At 45.0% G+C, this 22,150-nt stretch overlaps 1 protein-coding gene across 1 annotated transcript in view; it reads right to left on the minus strand.

Annotated features, from left to right (window-relative positions):
- Positions 1–5,297: 5,297 nt before the first annotated feature.
- The window catches only part of LOC115104089 (LIM and SH3 domain protein 1-like), a 42,502-nt gene continuing 25,649 nt past the window's right edge, over positions 5,298–22,150 (minus strand). Inside the window, exons 4-7 of the mRNA XM_029625292.2 lie at positions 15,497–15,604; positions 10,583–10,661; positions 9,397–9,515; positions 5,298–9,042 (exon numbers count right to left, since the gene is read on the minus strand). Coding sequence (XP_029481152.1) covers positions 8,869–9,042; positions 9,397–9,515; positions 10,583–10,661; positions 15,497–15,604 — 480 coding nt within the window. The 3' untranslated portion in view covers positions 5,298–8,868. The remainder of the gene's footprint in view (positions 9,043–9,396; positions 9,516–10,582; positions 10,662–15,496; positions 15,605–22,150) is intronic.

The raw sequence follows: 22,150 nt of genomic DNA on the forward strand, positions 1-22,150 counted from the left end.
ATTACAGCGTCGAGTCTTCTTGGGTATGACGCTACAAGCTTGGCACACCTGTATTTGGGGAGCTTCTCCCATTCTTCTCTGCAGATCCTCTCAAGCTCTGTCAGGTTGAATGGGGAGCTTCGCTGCACAGCTATTTTCAAATCAAATCAAATTTGATTGGTCACATACATGTGATTAGCAGATGTTATTGCGGGTGTAGCGAAATGCTTGTGCTTCTAACTCCGACAGTGCAGAAATATCGAACAAATGACACAAACACCCAACACACACAATTCTAAGTAGGAATGAATGAAGACTATATACATATGGAAGAGCGATGTCAGAGCGGAACAGACTAAGATACAGTAGAATAGTATAGAAAACAGTAGATACATATGAGATGAGTAATGCAAGATCACTTAGTGAGCCGATAAAATATGCTACTAGTGAATTAGATCAAATTAAGAAAGAAAACACTTCAAACAACATGGGCTGATTAGGATTCCAACCTTCTCTCAGACAGCTAGTTAGTTCCAAGCCACAGCAGGTACAAGCTGCAGCTAGCACTAACTTATACGTCATTCTGCCTTTGAGCTCGTCTGTGGGGTGCGTCCCAAGTGGCACCCTATTAAAAAGTAGTGCACGACAATGAAGGGAATACGGTGCCATTTGAGGTACACCCCTGTACCTCTGTTTTAGCTGCCATGTCGTCACAGAGAGACCATCAACACCAGATATCAGGGATATCTAGATGGGTATCAGACCACGGTTCAAATGCATGTGCATGTAAGGATTTGTTATTTAAATACATATGTGCTGTGTATTTGAGAATGTTCTGTTCATTTATTTAACCTTTATTTAACCAGGTAGGCAAGTTGAGAACAAGTTCTCATTTACAATTGCGACCTGGCCAAGATAAAGCAAAGCAGTTCGACACATACAACAGAGTTACACATGGAGTAAAACAAACATACAGTCAATAATACAGTAGAAACAAGTCTATATACGATGTGAGCAAATGAGGTGAGATAAGGGAGGTAAAGGCAAAAAAAAGGCCATGGTGGCAAAGTAAATACAATATAGCAAGTAAAACACTGGAATGGTAGATTTGCAGTGGAGGAATGTGCAAAGTAGAAATATAAATAATGGGGTGCAAAGGAGCAAAATAAATCAAATAAATACAGTAGGGAAAGAGGTAGTTGTTTGGGCTAAATTATAGGTGGGCTATGTACAGGTGCAGTAATCTGTGAGCTGCTCTGACAGCTGGTGCTTAAAGCTAGTGAGGGAGATAAGTGTTTCCAGTTTCAGAGATTTTTGTAGTTTGTTCCAGTCATTGGCAACAGAGAACTGTTGCCAATGATAAGAAAGAATTGGTTTTGGGGGTGACCAGAGAGATATACCTGCTGGAGCGCGTGCTACAGGTGGGTGATGCTATGGTGACCAGCGAGCTGAGATAAGGGGGAACTTTACCTAGCAGGGTCTTGTAGATGACATTGAGCCAGTGGGTTTGGCGACGAGTATGAAGCGAGGGCCAGCCAACGAGAGCGTACAGGTAGCAATGGTGGGTAGTATATGGGGCTTTGGTGACAAAACGGATGGCACTATGATAGACTGCATCCAATTTATTGAGTAGGGTATTGGAGGCTATTTTGTAAATGACATCGCCGAAGTCGAGGATTGGTAGGATGGTCAGTTTTACAAGGGTATGTTTGGCAGCATGAGTGAAGGATGCTTTGTTGCAAAATAGAAAGCAAATTCTAGATTTAACTTTGGATTGGAGATGTTTGATGTGGGTCTGGAAGGAGAGTTTACAGTCTAACCAGACACCCAGGTATTTGTAGTTTTCCACGTATTCTAAGTCAGAGCCGTTCAGACTAGTGATGTTGGACAGGCGGGCAGGTGCAGGCAGCGATCGGTTGAAGAGCATGCATTTAGTTTTACTTGTATTTAAGAGCAATTGGAGGCCACGGAAGGAGAGTTGTATGGCATTGAAGCTTGCCTGGAGGGTTGTTAACGCAGTGTCCAAAGAAGAGCCAGAAGTATACTGAATGGTGTCGTCTGCGTAGAGGTGGATCAGAGACTCACCAGCAGCAAGAGCGACATTGATGTATACAGAGAAGAGAGTCGGTCCAAGAATTGAACCCTGTGGCACCCCCATAAAGACTGTCAGAGGTCCGGACAGCAGACCCTCCGATTTGACACACTGAACTCTATCAGAGAAGTAGTTGGTGAACCAGGCAAGGCAATCATTTGAGAAACCAAGGCTGTCGAGCCTACTGATGAGGATGTGGTGATTGACAGAGTCGAAAGCTTTGGCCAGATCAAGGAATACGGCTGCACGGTAATGTTTCTTATCGATGGCGGTTAAGATATCGTTTAGGACCTTGAGCGTGGCTGAGGTGCACCCATGACCAGCTCTGAAACCAGATTGCATAGCAGAGAAGGTATGGTGAGATTCAAAATGGTCGGTAATCGGTTTGTTGACTTGGCTTTCGAAGACCTTAGAAAGGCAGGGTAGGATAGATATAGGTCTGAAGAAGTTTGGGTCAAGAGTGTCCCCCCCTTTGAAGAGGGGGATGACCGCAGCTGCTTTCCAATCTTTGGGAATCTCAGACGATACGAGAGGTTGAACAGGCTAGTAATAGGGGTGGCAACAATTTCGGCAGATAATTTAATGCAAGGCTGCCGAATCAACTACTTCTATAGAAGTGTTTGAAAATATTTTTTAACATTTCCTTTAAATAGCCTATGATTTGAAAATATTTTGAAATACTTTTTCTAAAAACATCCCTTCAAATAACCCTAGAACTGAACAGACCTGGGTCAAATGCACGGGATTGAAGTGCCTTTGAATGGGGTACAGTAGGTGACAGGCGCAACGGTTTGTGTGTCAAGAACTGCAACGCTGCTGGGTTTTTCACTCTCAACAGCTTCCCATGTGTGTCAAGAATGTTCCACAACCCAAAGGACATCCAGCCAACTCGACACAACTGCGGGAAGATTTGGAGTCAACATGGGCCAGCATCCCTGTGGAACGCATTCTACACATTGTTGAGTCCTTGCCCTGACGAATCGAAGCTGTTTTGAGGGCAAAAATTGGGTTTTGTGCACTGTATGCGTGCATACATCCCCTCTTATGTCAACATGAAGCAATTGACACGAGGTCCAGCTGGCTTGCGATCTTGTTTCTTCAGTACTCAAACCTTCAAAATGTAGGCTAAATAAAGAAAGAAAGAAGCTACAAATGATTCACTCCCTCTTGAACACCTATGCACATTCACACATTTTGAAGTGAAATAAAGCTAGCCAGGTTTTCGTGTACAAATCTTTAATGGCTTAACACAAAACCATCACCATTTGCCTTGGCTCTGATAAATATAACACTTATGTTTGTGAGAGAAAAACAAACTGCAGTGATGAATCTGAGGGATAAAAACATGCTTTGTGTGTGGACGACACGACTGTTATCAATACTGTTCAGATAAATCAGTCATTCAATGATTACAGTGACAACAGTGATGATATGCGAGTTACATCCAGATCCTATCAATTTAATGCAACAATTAGATGGAATACCTCTCTTCCAGGACAACAGAGCTCCTGACAAACAGTTTAGCTCAGACCCAAGACAATCTCTCCCCCCGAACACTATTCTTATCAATACTTTTAATGTATACATTTCTTGTTAGCACTGACATGTCAATATAAATCTATGTCTGTGTGACTGTTGCGAACAGCTATTGTATTAACACAACCCCCTGGCCGTTAGGTTCACCGATTGTAAAAAAAAAAAAAAAAAAAAAAAAAAAAGGGCAGAGAGGATATATTCCTGTTTCAAGACATCAAGTAGAGGTCAATCAAGAGCATCTCAGCCTGTTCATAGAAAACCACTATGACTAAGAGGATAATAGCCATCCAAGTTCATTTGGACTTATTTATACAGCCTAACACACAAAACCATGCACTTAACATGGAGAAATTGTACATTGCACAGTTTGGGGGTTAGTGTTAACCCTCACAGTGTAGTCAAATAGGTACAAACAATACTACTGCAATACAACCTTACTCCTTATAGCGTTACATCCTTACTAAGTTGACACCTTTACTAACTCATATCCATTTTACACACAGATAATAATTTTAGAAGAGTCAGAAGGGTACAGGGGTTGCCAATTGGAGCCTACTAGGGTACAGGAGACCCGATCTCCAGCGGGTCATCATAGTAGGTTGGCTGAATCTACAGAGACCAACATAGAGGGGGACGTGTCCACCAGCTGCCAGTCTCTGTCCTACAAGGTCTTCGCCTCTGATGGGCGTCTTCATTTCCCCCAGTGGCAGTAAAGCCCCCCTCTTCTCCTCCCTGGAACAGAAATGCAGCAGGATGCACAGATGTCACATTTATTATGCTCCCCGTCTGTGTTAAGCTTTCCTTTTATTTATATCCTAAGGGACACGTGGTAAAGGGAGTTCACAGCACCTTGATACCCATTAATATTGCTCCATAAGTGAAAGACAAATACCGGTGGAAAGAATTATAACAGTATGAACTAATATTTCCGTATAACGCTGACTAGAAACACTGGTTTTATTCTCAAATATTACTATTTGCCCATCAATGTTTTATATATTATTATATACACACACACACAAACGAAAGATTCAATTATCTTCAATGTTAAATCTATAATTCAATAACTACAGAGCATTAGAGGCTGACTTCTTGCAATACAGAATTCTTAGTATAAAAAGGTTTTAATCTGTGTGCGCTGTTTACCATTGTCAGCGATGGGTACCGCGGATGCAGGAGAGGCTCGCCATATCCCCGGCCCGTCCACTGGCTGGGACCAAAATCCGGACACACATCATAACATGTAAATGATGTAGGATAGGAAAACGAGTCCCATGATGGCGAAAAACATCAACACTAAAATGTCCAACATGATGAGAATGCCAGAAAAACGGAGGATGCTGATGTATCGCTAGAATACACGACGAAGAAATAGGCAGCCTCAACACCGGCGCAGATCGGCGGATTCCGAAAATAGCCGGACCAGAATAATCGCTTCCCTACATGAAACCCCTCCCGTCAGATACGTTGTATAATATTTCCCGCGTGGAAGCATACCCGTAGACATTAAAACCAGGGTGGGAAGTAGCGTAAAACAAGGGACATATTTATTTTTGCCAAGGGCCCAGTCCCATATACGTTTAATACATGCAATCTGCGTTCAGCAAACTCGTAGTCATATAGCCAAGTAATCACACCGAATGAGGAAGCATTTTACACTTAAAATGAAGCAAATAATACTGGACGCTACTGAGTAAAAATGACATTTTATTGAATCTGTAGAATGTTTAAGTACAATTCGAAGTGCTGTAACAGGGCAACATTATGCTTTTCTCAGGTCTTTAAATTAAAACTGGAGTCAGTTTTTTTTAAAGAATGTCAATATATGCATGTTAAAAAATAGTAATAACAAAAATGCTATCAAAACAAAATCATTTTTTTTGATGGAATGCACAACATCGGTCTGAATGCTAGGTCAGTGTTTGGTTGATGCGATTTATATACCAGTATCATACAAAAGCAGGGAAGGATTGATTCATCAGAAGCATAGGACATAGGAGACTATAATTGGGGAAGAAGGTTTGAGGACTCTTGGCCATAGGACTGATAGGACCATATACATTGGGGGAGGAGAACAAGGTGATGATATGAGATGTGATTACAGCAGAGTTTAGGAGTGATACCAAAGCAGAGGAGCATATTGGTCTCCTGGCAGATTCAAAGTCTTACCTTGCACCCCCTCTCTCAGGTTGGGGGGGGTTGTAGTAGTATGTGTTAACAGAATCTCTCTCTCCTAGCCCCATCCAACCCAATACAGACTATAACATGGTCCAGTACATGTCTACGCCTTGCCACTGTGGTCTATCATCACTCCAGTCACACAAAAACACCATTGTCTTGTCTTTGGCCACTTTGGATTTGTTTCCCGCCAATCAACGATCACCGTCATTCACCTCCCTCATAAATCTACCTAAAGCAACTGAAACAAATCCACATCACTTCGAAGGAATAACAGCTGCGGCAGCCAACCTTGGTTCACCCCCCATCTGTAAAACACACCGAAGCCTCCAAGTAGCCAAGGCAATTTTCTTTTGAGAGGCATTGACTGCAGATACTGTACAAGGCAATCCAAATTCATACAAACTCCAAGAACACTCCATTCACTTCAAGACAAACCGCCTCCTCACTCTTTATTCAGTTACTGAAGCAAAGCAACGAGACTTCCAGTAGCTCGGCCCCAAAACTGCCCTTCATACAGTGTTGTGAGTTTAAAAATGTCCAGTTGTCAAGTAGAGAGGTCTTGGCTGCTAAATGCAGGCCTAGACTTACCTTTTCATCTGCATGGCAATCTGATTATCTAGTCAGGTTGAGGTGTGTGTTGTGTTCATTCTAGTTCAATTTAAAACATAGCATTACAAAAGTTGAAGCCAGAATTATTGTCCAACACGTTCCACCACACTGGTATTAAAGTGGGTACCGTGTACCCTTCATACAGCCCCTCACCTCATTAAATCAAATCATTCCACACTACATCTTTAGTCTACAGGCAAAGCCCCTTCCCCAGCCCCAGGACCTAAAACAACTGTACAATATCATCAAACTACGTGGTGAGCGTATTGTTTTGTTTTCATAAAGCTGAACATGATTTTTAATCGCATGTTGTTGTCCGCCCCGCCCCCCCTCCTCCTCCTCCTCATCTGTGACCTGTCACAGTGAAGAGAAATAAACAGTAGGGTGGCAAAGAGAGAAGTAACAGAGGTCCAGGAGGAGAAAGAGTTCACCTCGACTGAAACCACGTCCCTCTCCAAGCCTCACGCGGTCCCGTAGGACATGGAATGTACAACGATCTTCGTCACTGGAATTATCTGCCCACGATGGGACAGCCAGACTGATCTGGTAGCTACCACTACGAAAGTTAATTAAGTCATTGTTGCATAACATTTCTCAGATTTTTCCGTGCCAACAAAGGAACACAGGTTTGCCACTATATTTGGTAGGGAATGTCCGACCCATAGACTGTCAGAAATATCTATAACGCAGGCGAGAGGGCGGGGCCTAATGTTACTATGCGCCATGACAACTGCTCATTAATGAGCATGTGAATATTCATGAGCCAGTGGCACTCCAGAACATTGCTGTCCACTTCTCAAGAGTTTCAAGGACAAGAGAACTGGGTGAGATAGTCCAGTCACGAGTTGGCACAATAAAACAGGAAAATTGGCTTGACAATTATCAGGCAATTACATAACCCAGGAGGTTGATGCTTGATTTACCCCATGGATCTAAATCTGTGGGATTGCTAACTCAGCATATGCACACGTCTAGACAAACTAGCGTGCCTTATTGGTTCATAAATCGAGTTGCCGTTTTATTTCTGAAATGTATTTGATACATTGACATTTTTAGAATAAGTCTCTTACAATACCAAACAAAAGCAAAAGGAAAATAAAACAGCATGATATGACGTAGAAACAAGAACATTTACCACAGCCTGGATTTCTGACCTCAGTTCAACACTTCTCATGAGGATTGGAACGTTAAACAACCAAAACAAATGAGAGAAAAAAAAATGGACACTACAGAATTGTTTTGAGAATTGTGTTTGACCTTCACGCTTACGGATCGATCAACTCGGATGTTGGTCATCTTGGAATAGGGGGCAGGGCCTGATCCCCCGCCCCCTCTCTTCCCCAAACCCCCCCCACTCCAACCATAACCACCATCACGTCACTCATCTGTAAGACTGTCGGAAGGCATTTGAGGCTGCGGGCGGGAGACAGCAAGAATGAGGAATATCTTCACACCCACTGACTGAGGTGATGACATGATTGTAAGATGATTGTAACCACGTCCCCTAACTAACTCGTCCCTGATCCCTCCTGTACTTCAAATGCCTGAACTTGAGGTACAAGGCATGGGCAGGAGGTGTTCTTCAGTTAAGATAGGATTCCAGTTTAGTTTCAGAACAATACCCACAATGCAGTGCAGGACAGGGTAAGACAGGTGAGGGAACAGATAAGTAATATTGTATATTGATAAATGTGTGGTAATAGAAATATATAAGACCTCTCTGGTAAGACTGATACTGCTCACTGACTGGCTGATGCGACAACAATGGGGTATTGATAGGTTAATGGAATGTACACAAGTCAAATATTCAAGCTTAGTTCTAACTGCCCAGATACAGTAATATTCTTCACTGAGCTTCCAGTCAGGCCAATTTCAGACAGTTTCAAAAATGGAAGAAAAAAAAGAAAGAAGAAAAGAACAAAACCTTCTGAAGATGCCACACCCACATTCTCGTGACCACATTGGCCTCAGTTCTCTGCTGTCATGGCAACTTGATTGACGAGGTGGGGGGGAAGGGTTCATATCGTTTTTTGCATCATAGTTTGCTGGAATATGAAGTGCTGTAGCTAGGATAGTGGTCATACACTGTATGACCCCTGACGTGTGTGTATAGCCTATAAGATGGAGGTATGATACTTCTGTAAGACTTCAATTCCACTTGGGACAGCGCTTTTAGTGGACCGAAGAATTGGGACAGAGACCGGCAGACAGACGACAGCACAGACAGAGACAGACAAGGCAGACAGACAGACAGACATTCAGACAGAGGGAGGGAGTCTGTCGTTGGGAGGAAAGCAGACCAGGGGTATACCGGGGGAGGTTGAAAGGGGAGATGGGGGAGGAAGAGGGGGTCTTACAGGACAGATCAGAGAATGAGTGAAAGAAATAGAAAGCGGCATTAAAGATGAGATGGCACTGGGCTTTTCACTTGCTTCTCTCACCCCCCACCCCGCAACTCCCTCTTTCTCAGATCAGATGGCCTCTACATAGTTAGCAGGCAGCATGCCCTGCTGGCCAGTGCGCTCCACACGGCCGTACATCCAGCCCTCGTCGATCACCTGCGCGTCTACGATCACGTCTCCCTCCAGGAAGCCCACCTCGTCCTCGTCGGCTGCAGCATAGTCATACACCGCCTGGTACCGCTTCTACACACAGAAAGAGGGAGGTGGGGGGGGTAAAGGGAATAGGAGGGAAGGGAGAGAAAGAGAACACCACATTCAACAGAGACAGTAAGAGTCTCTGCTAACAAGACAAAGCTACAAGGGCGGGTCATGTGGATACTGCCAGGCACAGTGGAGAGAACAGACCATGCAGAGAGAACAGTGCATCCCAAATGGAGAGAACACTGCGTCCCAAATGGCACCCTATTCCCTATATAGTGCACTACATTTGACCAGACCCCAATGGGCCCTGGTCAAAAGCAGTGCTTTAAAGTAGGGAATCGGGTGCCATTTGGGACAGACCCTAACACAGTAGTGAGGAGGGTCTCTCTGCCTCACCCCGGAGCTGGGAGGGGGGGCGGCGGCCGCCTGGCGGACTGGTCCAGGAGCCGCAGCCGGCTCATAGTTGTAGTTCTTAGATGCAGCAGGGGGCTGGTGGGGCAGCTGCTGCTGGAACACTGGTGAGAGAGGGGAGGGGGGAGGAGAGAGAGAGAAGGAGAGAGTAATGTGAGAGAGGGAGGAGAGAGAGAGAGAGAGAGAGAGGAGAGAGTAATGTGAGAGAGGGGGAGGAGAGAGAGAAGGAGAGAGTAATGTGAGAGAGGGGGGAGGAGAGAGAGAGAGAGAGAGAAGGAGAGAGTAATGTGAGAGAGGGGGGAGGAGAGAGAGAGAGCGAGAGAGAGGGAAGGAGGGGGGAGGAGAGAGAGCGAGAGAGAAGGAGAGAATAATGTGAGAGAGGGAAGGAGAGAGTAATGTGAGAGAGGGAGAGATTGAGTGATTGAATCAGAGTGAAAGATAGACATTTCTGGCTATTCAGTCTTACAAACGGATCCCCCAGTCCCTGGCACTCTGAAAACAACCCCCCTGTCTCATCTCCTCCTGCTGTATTCCCCTCTATCTAACTGGCATCCTATTGGTCAGCCCCAGGGTTCTGAATTCCACAGCAGAGCAAGTCAAAACTTGCAGCCATCATTTAGCCCCTTTCAGTTAACTATAACAATGACTATGTTTGTGATATTGAAAGGGGATAACATGTACACAGTGAATGCACAGGTTAACCACTAGCTCACAATCATAGTGTGCTGAAAACAGGAGCTGTCCACAGAGCAGAAAGATCAAACACATTTTATGACCAGGGATAATGTAACCATTTGTCTACTCTCACTGGTGTTAAAACTGCAAAATGTAACAGAATTCATAACAACATGTGAGTTATAGATTTGTCATTCTCATTAAAAGCAAGTCTAAGTGGATGATCTGTTCTATGTGCGCTATTTCTATGCTTCCCGTTATTCTGTCTTTTACTCTAGGTTTTGTACACAAACAGCTGAAAACACAATATTCTTTGTTGTGAAAAATATATTTTAGATGGTACAATGATTCAACACTACTTGCTTGTGGAATGAGGCAAACTATTCGAATTTTAGCGACCAAGAAAATGGCATAGTGAATTTTTAATAAACACATAGTCATAGTGTGTGTGTGTGTGTGTGTGTGTGTGTGTGTGTGTGTGTGTCTCTCAGTGTACCTGGATTTGGGCTGTTGGGCTGGGGAGATGGGATTTCTCCTCCCATCCTGTTCTTCTCAAACTCCTCATGGTACTTAATCTGTACAGACAAAACACACGTGCGAAAATTAGACACATTATACTCCCATTGTGACACTTAGCTCATAGAGTGACTAGATATATCACCCAGATATCATGTATGGCGCTGCTTAGTTTGATAAGAAAACCCTGATTGCATCCTGTCGACTCTCAGTCCAGCAGATAGCCAGTTAGAGAAGCGAAATAAAATAGTTGCTGTTGTGTCCAGCAGGTGTCTCCAGATCCCTCCCCAGGCAGGCAGGCTGTGTGTAATTGGTGGGGGCGCTACAGTGCTAGGCTACACGGTGCTGTGTTTCTACAATAGGCCTGCTGACACAGAGGAAATGACATCGCAGCCAGGAAGTTGGGTGACCTCAGCGCTGCCTAACAACCCTCGCTGACACATGAGGAACGAACACGAGAGAGACCCAAAGCAAGTGGGTGAGAATGGCTCCTTGTTTATTCAGGTAAATCAAAGCGGCATCAACACCAGCCCTAACATAATAACCCAGCCAACATCACAGAGAGAGACAAGGACAGCATTCATCTCCAAATGACCACCAGCCCATAAAACCAGAGACAGATCCGTTACTGCAGCATAAGAGCCCTACTCACGTTCCCAGCCTGACTGATAAAACTGACTGACACACACAGCCTAGATTCTGCCCTCTCCCTCCCTCCCTCCCTACCTCCCTCCACCCGGCTGGGTGAAAGAGGCCTGTGTGTTCAGGGTGTCAGAGAAGAGTGTATTCACAGACTGACTGGAGGAGATGCCAGTGTTACGTGTGAGCGAGGACATTGCGTTCGGCGACGGAGACAGAGCGAGCAATGTGTTTCAATATGCTATGCGAGAGAGGCGCGTCTGACATGACTTCTGTTTGTCTGGAAGGCGAAGGTCGCTCACAGATGGCGTGTGAGTGCATGAGGCTGAAAAGGAAGAGCCCAGCCCTTGCCAGACCCAGTCCAGGACACAAAAGAGCCCCCACCCCTCTTAACCTTCACTACATGAATCAGGAGAAAGTAAAAGGAGGTAGGAAGGAAGGGAAAGAGAGGGATGGAGGAAAACAAATAAAAGTTCAAAATAAAATGTCAATTAGAGTCATATGACAGAGAGATAAGAAGAAGAAAGAGAGAGAGAGGGAGAAAAAGACAGAGAGAGAAAGAGGGACTAGATAGACAAGTCCAGACAGACGGCTGCGAACGAGAGGGGGCTGGAGTTGGACATCTCACATTTCAAAGGTAGCTGGACAGGCTGACATGCCCGTCTCTCGCCGGACTACTGAGCGTGTGTGCAGCCGAGGTGGGACAGAAAGTGGGGGAAAGCATCCGCTACAAGCATCCGCTACAAGACCATGGTGCTTGCCTACGGAGCTGTGAGGGGAACGGCACCTCAGTACCTCCAGGCTCTGATCAGGCCCTACACCCAAACAAGGGCACTGCGTTCATCCACCTCTGGCCTGCTCGCCTCCCTACCACTGAGGAAGTACAGTTCCCGCTCAGCCCAGTCAAAACTGTTCGCTGCTCTGGCCCCCCAATTGTGGAACAAACTCCCACACGACGCCAGGACAGCGGAGTCAATCACCACCTTCCGGAGACACCTGAAACCCCACCTCTTTAAGGAATACCTAGGATAAGATAAAGTAATCCTTCTCACCACCCCCCTTAAACGATTTAGATGCACTATTGTAAAGTGGCTGTTCCACTGGATGTCATAAGGTGAATGCACCAATTTGTAAGTCGCTCTGGATAAGAGCGTCTGCTAAATGACTTAAATGTAAATGTAAAAGTTGGGGAAAAGGAGGAGGGAGAGAAAGACTGAGATAATCAACCACGCCCCTTGGCTTGGTCTGTCCACACATACTCTTAACAGCTGGGACGGTTGCTACGGACTTCTCAAAACACGCCATGGTGTTTCTCTTCGCGCTGCATTTGCCTGGGGTTGTAGAAGTGTTGATGTGTGTGACACACAGAATCTGTTCCATGTAGGAAAGCAGTAATTAACAATCACCCTCCACACACTCATTAAGTCATTAGAGAAGACCGAGCAGGGCAGCTGCGTGCTGTGACGTCAGGGGGTGTGTCCTTGGTCTGCCAGCGCAAGCAAGGCCCTGGGCAGCGGCCTTCTGCAACAGAGGATCACAGAGGGAGGTAGTAACGTAACCCTGTGCCCAGGCTTCACCCAGACAATCTGCACATCAATAGAGTGGTAAGGAGTTGCATGGATATAGATATATACACACACACACACACTATTTCAGCCACACCCATTGCTGACACCATGCGCAATAGTGCCATTACTCTAGAGCAGTGGAAACCCATTCTCTGGAGTGATGAATCTCGCCTACCTGCCCGAACGTATAGTGTCAATTGTCAAGTTTGGTGGAGAAGGACTAATGGTCTGGGGCTGTTTTCATGGTTCGGGCCCCTTAGTTCCAGTGAAGGGAAATCATAACGCTACTGCATACAATAACATTCTAGACGATTCTGTGCTTCCAACTTTGTGGAAACAGTTTGGGGAAGGCCCTTTCCTGTTTCAGCATGACAATGCCCCCGTAAAGGCCTCCCGGGTGGCGCAGTGGTCTAGGGCACTGCATCGCAGCGTTCGAGCCCTCTGGGTTCGAGCCCAGGCTCTGCTGTAACCGGCCGCGACCAGGAGGTCCATGGGGCAACGCACAATTGGCCTAGCGGCGTCCGGGTTAGGGAGGGTTTGGTCAGTAGGGATATCCTTGTCTCATCGTGCATTAGCGACTCCTGTGGCTGGCCGGGCGCAGTGCACGCTAACCAGGTCGCCAGGTGCACGGTGTTTCCTCCGACACATTGGTGTGGCTGGCTTCCAGGTTGGATGGGCGCTGTGTGCGCTGTGTTAAGAAGCAGTGTGGCTTGGATGGTTTGTGTTTCGGAGGACGCATGGCTTTCGACCTTCGTCTCTCCCAAGCCTGTACGGGAGTTGTAGCGATGAGACAAGATAGTAGCTACTAACAATTGGATACCACGAAATTGGGGAGAAAAGGGGGTAAAATGTAAAAACAAAAAAACAAAGACAATGCCCCCATGCGCAACGTGAGGTCCATAACCGAAATGGTTGGTTGAGATCGGTGTGGAAGAACTTGACTGGCCTGCACAAGGCCCTGACCTAAACCCCATCGAACACCTTTGGCATGAATTGGAATGCCGACTGCAAGCCAGACCTAATCGCTCCACATCAGTTCCCAAACTCACTAATGCTCTTGGGGCTGAATGGAAGCAAGTCCCCACAGCAATGTTCCAACATCTAGTGGAAAGACCTCCCAGAAGAGTGGTAGCTGTTATAGCAGCAAAAGGGGGACCAACTCCATATTAATGCCCATGATTTTGGAATGAGATGTTCGATGAGCAGGTCCACTTATTTCTGGCCATGTAGTGAATATATATATATATATATACACACACACACACACACACATATATACACACTGCTCAAAAAAATAAAGGGAACACTAAAATAACACATCCTAGATCTGAATGAATGAAATATTATTATTAAATACTTTTTTCTTTACATAGTTGAATGTGCTGACAACAAAATCACACAAATTATCAATGGAAATCAAATTTATCAACCCATGGAGGTCTGGATTTGGAGTCACGCTTAAAATTAAAGTGGAAAACCACACTACAGGCTGATCCAACTTTGATGTGATGTCCTTAAAATGAGGCTCAGTAGTGTGTGTGGCCTCCACGTGCCTGTATGACCTCCCTACAAGGCCTGAGCATGCTCCTGATGAGATGGCGGATGGTCTCCTGAGGGATCTCCTCCCAGACCTGGACTAAAGCATCTGCCAACTCCTGGACAGTCTGTGGTGCAACATGGCGTTGGTGGATGGAGCGAGACATGATGTCCCAGATGTGCTCAATTGGATTCAGGTCTGGGGAACGGGCGGGCCAGTCCATAGCATCAATGCCTTCCTCTTGCAGGAACTGCTGACACACTCCAGCCACATGAGGTCTAGCATTGTCTTGCATTAGGAGGAACCCAGGGCCAACCGTCCAGCATATGGTCTCACAAGGGGTCTAAGGATCTCATCTCGGTACCCAATGGCAGTCAGGCTACCTCTGGCGAGCACATGGAGGGCTGTGCGGCCCCCCAAAGAAATGCCTCCCCACACCATGATTGACCCACCTCCCAACCGGTCATGCTGGAGGATGTTGCAGGCAGCAGAACGTTCTCCACGGCGTCTCCAGACTGTCATGTCTGTCACATGTGCTCAGTGTGAACCTGCTTTCATCTGTGAAGGGCAAAGGGCGCCAGTGGCGAAACATCAGCCAGGAAGCATAAGAACTGAGAAGTGGTCTGTGGTCCCCACCTGCAGAACCACTCCTTTATTGGGGGTGTCTTGCTAATTGCCTATAATTTCCACCCGTTGTCTATTCCGTTTGCACAACAGCATGTGAAATGTATTGTCAATCAGTGTTGCTTCCTAAGTGGACAGTGGGATTTCACAGATGTGTGATTGACTCGGAGTTACATTGTGTTGTTTAAGTCTTCCCTTTATTTTTTTGAGCAGAGTATATATATATATATATATATATGTGTGAGTGAGTGAGTGAGTGAGTGAGAGTGATCTGCAGTGCTGGCTCCTTTCAGGCATACCCCAGTACAGAAAGGCTGGGCACTTGTGATGATTGGCACCCACTCAGAATATGAAGTGGGTGGGCAGTGTCGGGCTGAGTCCCAAATGGCACACTGTTCCCGATAGTGGACTACTTTGACCAGGGTACCATTAGAGACAACCTGAGGGGGAGGGGGAGAGAGATGGACTGGTTGTTGACCCCGTTCTGTGATAGGTACTGTGTGTGTGTGTTGACAGATAGACGTACGTTGCTGATATGGTCCTGTGTTTTCTTGATTCTCTGCATCTCTGGCGTGTCGGCCACAGCACTGAAACCTTTCCCTTTGTTCTTCTCAAACTCCTCCTTGTACTGCACCTGGAACACACAATCACACCCGGTAAGACCACACTGTATAGTCATAGTAAATCGTAACACACACCAAGAGTAAAAAAAAATAACAGTGAAATGCTTCCTTACGGTAACACAATGAGTAACGACAGCGTGGCTATACGGGGTAATTGAGAGAGCCATGTACATATAACTAGACACGAATGAAATGTAAAAAAATATATATAGAGATAGAGAGAGCGAGAGACTTCCTGTTGCCAGGGCAGTGAGACCATACACACAGGATGTGCTGACATAGCCTTATAAGGTCACACCAAGAGGTGTGTGCACAACAACAGAGAGGGTGTGTATTAATGCACATGGATGTATGGTATATGCATAGCAGGGATTCCATTAGGAAAACGTGGCGCTGGACATTTGACCAGCAGCCTTTTAATTCTACTGGACATTTGATTCTAGTAGACAATGGACTGGACCCATATGCATTGGTAGCGTAACCTGATCAGAATGCCAGAAATCACATTTTAGATGGTAATTCATACAAACAGAAAATGCAAGTTGAGGATGCAACGACGTGCACAGTCCCCTTCTTGACGAATTGTGATCTACAGTCGTGGCCAAAAGTTTTGAGAACGACACAAATATTAATTTCCAAAAAGTTTGCTGCTTCAGTGTCTTTAGATATTTTTGTCAGATGTTACTATGGAATACTGAAGTATAATTACAAGCATTTCATAAGGTGTCAAAAGCTTTTATTGACAATTACATGAAGTTGATGCAAAGAGTCAATATTTGCAGTGTTGACCCTTCTTTTTCAAGACCTCTGCAATCCACCCTGGCATGCTGCCAATTAACTTCTGGGCCACATCCTGACTGAAGGCAGCCCATTGTTGCATAATCAATGCTTCGAGTTTGTCAGAATTTGTGGGATTTTGTTTGTCCACCAGCCTCTTGAGGATTGACCACAAATTCTCAATGGTATTAAGGTCAGGTTTGCTGCCCTTCTTGACACCCTGCCATCCTCCAAAAGTCTTCGTCTCACTGTGCATGCAGATGCACTCACACCTGCCTGCTGCCATTCCTGAGGAAGCTCTGTACTGGTGATACCCCGATCCCGCAGCTGAATCAACTTTTTAGGAGACAGTCCTGGCACTTCATGTACTTTCTTGGGCACCCTGGAGCCTTCTTCACAATAATTGAACTGCTATCCTTGAAGTTCTTGATGATCCGATAAATGGTTGATTTAGGTGCAATCTTACTGGCAGCAATATGCTTGCCTGTGATGCCCTTTTTGTGCAAAGCAATGATGATGGCACGTGTTTCCTTGCAGCTAACCATGATTGACAGAGGAAGAACAATGATTCCAAGCACCACCCTCCTTTTGAAGCTTCCAGTCTGTTATTCGAACTCAATCAGCATGACAGTGATCTCCAGCCTTGTCCTCGTCAACACTCACACCTGTGTTAACGAGAGAGTCACTGACATGATGTCAGCTGGTCCTTTTGTGGCAGGGCTGAAATGCAGTGGAAATGTTTTTTTGGGGATTCAGTTCATTTGCATGGCAAAGAGGGTCTTTGCAATGAATTGCAATTCCTCTGATCACTCATAACATTCTGGAGTATATGCAAATTGCCATCATACAAACTGAAGCAGCAGACTTTGTGAAAATTAATATTTGTGTCATTCTCAAAACTTTGCCACGACTGTTTTTACTATGGGGGATAGTACAAAGTTGACCTATTCTATTGGTCAGTTTGTTGAGAAAGAAATAGCCTATTCCAAACAGATTCTGGGACAGTTGCGGGATGATTGATCCCAAATTCATACAACCAGTAGGTCAATTTGTTAAAAAGCAAATGAGTCTGATGAAACAGATCAGAACATTTAGCTTAACATGTTGATACTATTCCTTCTTCACATTATAAAATGGCAGCAATGCACACAAGGCAGAAGTATACGCACAAATGTTCGTTCCATAATGCAATTTGCGGGAAAACACGCACCGCACATGCGAGCGGTTTCATGTGAAAGATGAAAACAGCCGTTATAAGACATTTAGAAAGGGGGAGATCTAATATGCAACAACTAGGATGGGTTGTTAATGACTCAAATTGTGCCTTTGGATACTGGATCATTTAAGTTAATTTAAAATAATTGCATGATGTTGTCTAGGCTACTTTGAAAACAAGGTAAGACATGCCTCATAATATGTAGTAAAACGTTCAGCTTTCAAACAATGAAGTATATTTTTTCCAGCTCATTGCAAAGTGGTGTGTGACACGCTGATGAAGCCTGCCTTCTACTGCTTATTGCCGCGTTCAGAACAACTGGGAAATATCGGACTTCAGTGCGTTCGAGTCAACTGGGAACACTGGGAGGGAGGGAGGATAAAAGTATAAACTAGCTCCGACTGGGGAAACTAGTTTTGAACAGTCATCCAACTCGTGAATTCCAAGTCTGGAACTCGGCCTCTTTCTAGAGGTCCGACATTCCGACCTGAAGTTCCATGTTTTGAAAGCATCATATCATATCAAAAAGCATCATATCATATCAAAAAGCATTTGAAAGCATCATATCATATCAAAAAGCATCATATCATATCAAAAAGCATCATATCATATCAAAAAGCATTAGCCTTTTGAGATGCTTCAGCAGCAGCTCTCGTGCCGTCTGACATGTAAGATACAAATTAACCTACAGACCGATAAGCATGACCTGTCAAATGTATTTACATTGACTGGTATTTCCACCAATGAATAGGCAAAAAAAAATGCATTAAATCGATTTTTTTCTTCCCCCGGACAAGTGCCAATTTATTTGATTAAATCGACTTTCCTATTTATATTGAAAAACAAAAGAAAAATTAAAGCCAAAAGCCGGCTATTACCGGAAACCCTGATGCATAGGTCTGTCTGTCTGTGTGTGTGTGCTTACCCATCCCTTCCCAGTGTGACCCTCAGTATGACAGGAAGTGACCAGCCCATGTAATCAGATGGGTATCACTCTAATGACAACACAGCAGTCACACACAGCTGGCCTACTGTACCGATGACGCAACACTTGTGGATTCATACACACAGAAGTACATACATACTCAGGTTCCCTATGAAACACAATACAGGCCCGGTGACATGTCAAAAATGACAATCACTTCCCTCTCTCTCTGGTGCTAGACTGCACCAATAAATGAATATCCGTCTGCCTGCCCACCCCTGGAAGAGCCTGCTGCCATAATCCATTACCAAGCAGCACCCCATCCAGTCTCACACTCAGAAATACAATATCTAGATTAGGATAGATATTGGAATTTCTATGACCACACTCCTCTCCTCTGACAGCCAGCCAGCCTGACTGTTGTTTTAAGGATTGGGCAGTACCACACCCTACGTGTTTGATTGGTTTATTGGTAGACAGTAAAGTGGAAAGAAGACCGGAAAGTAGGGAGAGGTGCACTCTGGGCCAGAATGGAACCCATGCTGACTCATGTTGGTCGGGGTCTGTGGCTCTAAACGCTCCTTGACCACAGGTCACCTGACTGCTGTTTGACTGACAAAGCTCTACAGAGTGCTGACCTGTCCTCTACCCCACACACATTGTGAGGATAGGCAGGAGATGACTGGGCCATAATTCACAATGTGTGTGTGACGTGTGTGTCCCATTTGTGTGGGTCTTAAATTTAGCACTAACTCTTTTCAACAACATTTGATCTTTCTGGTTCCTCCCATGTTTAAGATAAAGACAGAAAAAGTACATCATTTTTTGAATTTCTGACCATACAGTGCATCTACAAGTCCATGCTAGGTAAAGCTCCGCCTTATCTCAGTTCACTGGTCAAGATGGCAACACCCACCCGTAGCACGCGCTCCAGCAGGTGTCTCACACTAATCATCCCTAAAGCCAACACCTCATTTGGCCGCCTTTCCTTCCAGTTCTCTGCTGCCTGTGACTGGAACGAATTGCAAAAATTATAAGTTTGAGACTTTTATCTCCCTCACCAACTTCAAACATCTGCTATCTGAGCAGCTAACCGATCGCTGCAGCTGTACATAGTCTATAGGTAAATAGCTCAGCCAATTTACCTACCTCATCCCCATACTGTTTTTATTAATGTACTTTTCTGCACTTTTGCACACCAGTATCTCTACCTGCACATGTTCATCATAGCATGGACTTGTAGATGACCTGGAGCCAGTGGGTCTGGCGACGAATATGTAGCGAGGGCCAGCCGACTAGAGCATACAAGTCGCAGTGGTATAAGGTGTTTTAGTAACAAAAACGGATGGCACTGTGATAAACTGCATCCAGTTTGCCGAGTAGAGTATTGGAAGCTATTTTGTAGATGACATTGCCGAAGTCGTTGATCGGTAGGATAGTCAGTTTTACTAGGGTAAGTTTGGCGGCGTGAGTGAAGGAGGCTTTGTTGCGGAGATGTTTGATATGAGTCTGGAAGGAGAGTTTACAGTCTAGCCAGACACCTAGGTACTTACAGATGTCCACATATTCTAGGTCAGAACCATCCAGGGTGGTGATGCTAGTCGGGCGTGCGGTTGCAGGCAGCGAACGGTTGAAAAGCATGCATTTGGTTTTACTAGCGTTTAAGAGCAGTTGGAGGCCACGGAAGGAGTGTTGTATGGCATTGAAGCTCGTTTGGAGGTTAGATAGCACAGTGTCCAAGGAAGGGCCAGAAGTATACAGAATGGTGTCGTCTGCGTAGAGGTGGATCAGGGCATCGCTCGCAGCAAGAGCAACATCATTGATATATACAGAGAAAAGAGTCGGCCCGAGAATTGAACCCTGTGGCACCCCAATAGAGACCGTCAGAGGACCGGACAACATGCCCTCCGATTTGACACACTGAACTCTATCAGAGAAGTAGTTGGTGAACCAGGCAAGGCAGTCATTAGAAAAACCGAGGCTACGGAGTCTGCCGATAAGAATATGGTGATTGACAGAGTCGAAAGCCTTGGCCAGGTCGATGAACAACTCCAAGTCTCAGAGCGAGTGACGTTTGAAACGCTATTAGCGTGCAGCCCGCTAACTAGCTAGCCATTTCACATCGGTTACACCAGCCTAATCTCGGGAGTTGATAGGCTTGAAGTTATAAACAGCTCACTGCTTGAAGCACTGCCGGCAAAACGCACGAAAGTGCTGTTTGAATGAATGCTTACGAGCCTGCTGGTGCCTACCATCGGTAAGTCAGACTGCTCTATCAAATCAGACTTAATTATAACATAACACACAGAAATACGAGCCTTTGGTCATTAATATGGTCGAATCCGGAAACTATCATCTCGAAAACAAGACGTTTATTCTTTCAGTGAAATACGGAACCATTCTGTATTTTATCTAACGGGTGGCATCCATAAGTCTAAATATTCCTATTATATTGCAACCTTCAATGTTATGTCATAATTACGTAAAATTCTGGCAAATTAGGCGGCCCAAACTGTTGCATATACACTGAATCTGCGTGCAATGAACGCAAGAGAAGTGACAATTTCACCTGGTTAAAATTGCCTGCTAACCTGAATTTCTTTTAGCAAAATATGCAGGTTTAAAAATATATACTTCTGTGTACTGATTTTAAGAAAGGCATTGATGTTTATGGTTAGGTACAGTCGTGCAACGATTGTGCTTTTTTTGCAAATGCTATTTTGTTAAATCATCCCCGTTTGGTGAAGTTGGCCGTCTTTGTTAAGAAGAAATAGTCTTCGCAGAGTTCGCAACGAGCCAGGTTAGCAGGCAATATTAACTAAATATGCAGGTTTAAAAATATATACTTGTGTATTGATTTTAAGAAAGGCATTGATGTTTATGGTTAGGTACACATTGGAGCAAGACAGTCCTTTTTCGCGAATACGCACCGATTATATGCAACGCAGGACACACTAGATAAACTACTAATATCATCAACCATGTGTCGTTAACTAGTGATTATGATTGATTGATTGTTTTTTTATAAGATACGTTTAATGCTAGCTAGCAACTTACCGTGGCATCTTACTGCATTCGCGTAACAGGCAGGCTCCTCGTGGAGTGCAATGTAATCAGGTGGTTAGAGCGTTGGACTAGTTAACTGTAAGGTTGCAAGATTGAATCCCCGAGCTGACAAGGTAAAAATCTGTCATTCTGCCCCTGAACAAGGCAGTTAACCCACCGTTCCTAGGCCGTCATTGAAAATAAGAACGTGTTCTTAACTGACTTGCCTAATTAAAATCGGCCATTCCGATTAAAATCGGTTGACCTCTTAATTCAGACCCTTTGCTACACAACAAGAAATTGAGCGCAGGTGCACATCCTGTTTCCATTGATCATCCTTGAGATGTTTCTACAACTTGGGAGTCCACCTGCGGTAAATTCAATTGATTGGACATGATTTGGAAAGGCACACACCTGTCTATATAAAAAGGCCACACAGCTGACAGTGGATGTCAGAGACAAAAACCAAGCCATGAGGTTGAATGAATTGTCCGTAGAGCTCCGAGACAGGATTGTGTCGACGCACAGATCTGAGGAAGGGTACAACAACAACAAAGTCTGCAGCAGTGAAGGTCCCCAAGAACACAGTGGCCT

Source organism: Oncorhynchus nerka, linkage group LG21 (genome assembly GCF_034236695.1).
Source record: "Oncorhynchus nerka isolate Pitt River linkage group LG21, Oner_Uvic_2.0, whole genome shotgun sequence".
Lineage (NCBI taxonomy): Eukaryota > Metazoa > Chordata > Actinopteri > Salmoniformes > Salmonidae > Oncorhynchus > Oncorhynchus nerka.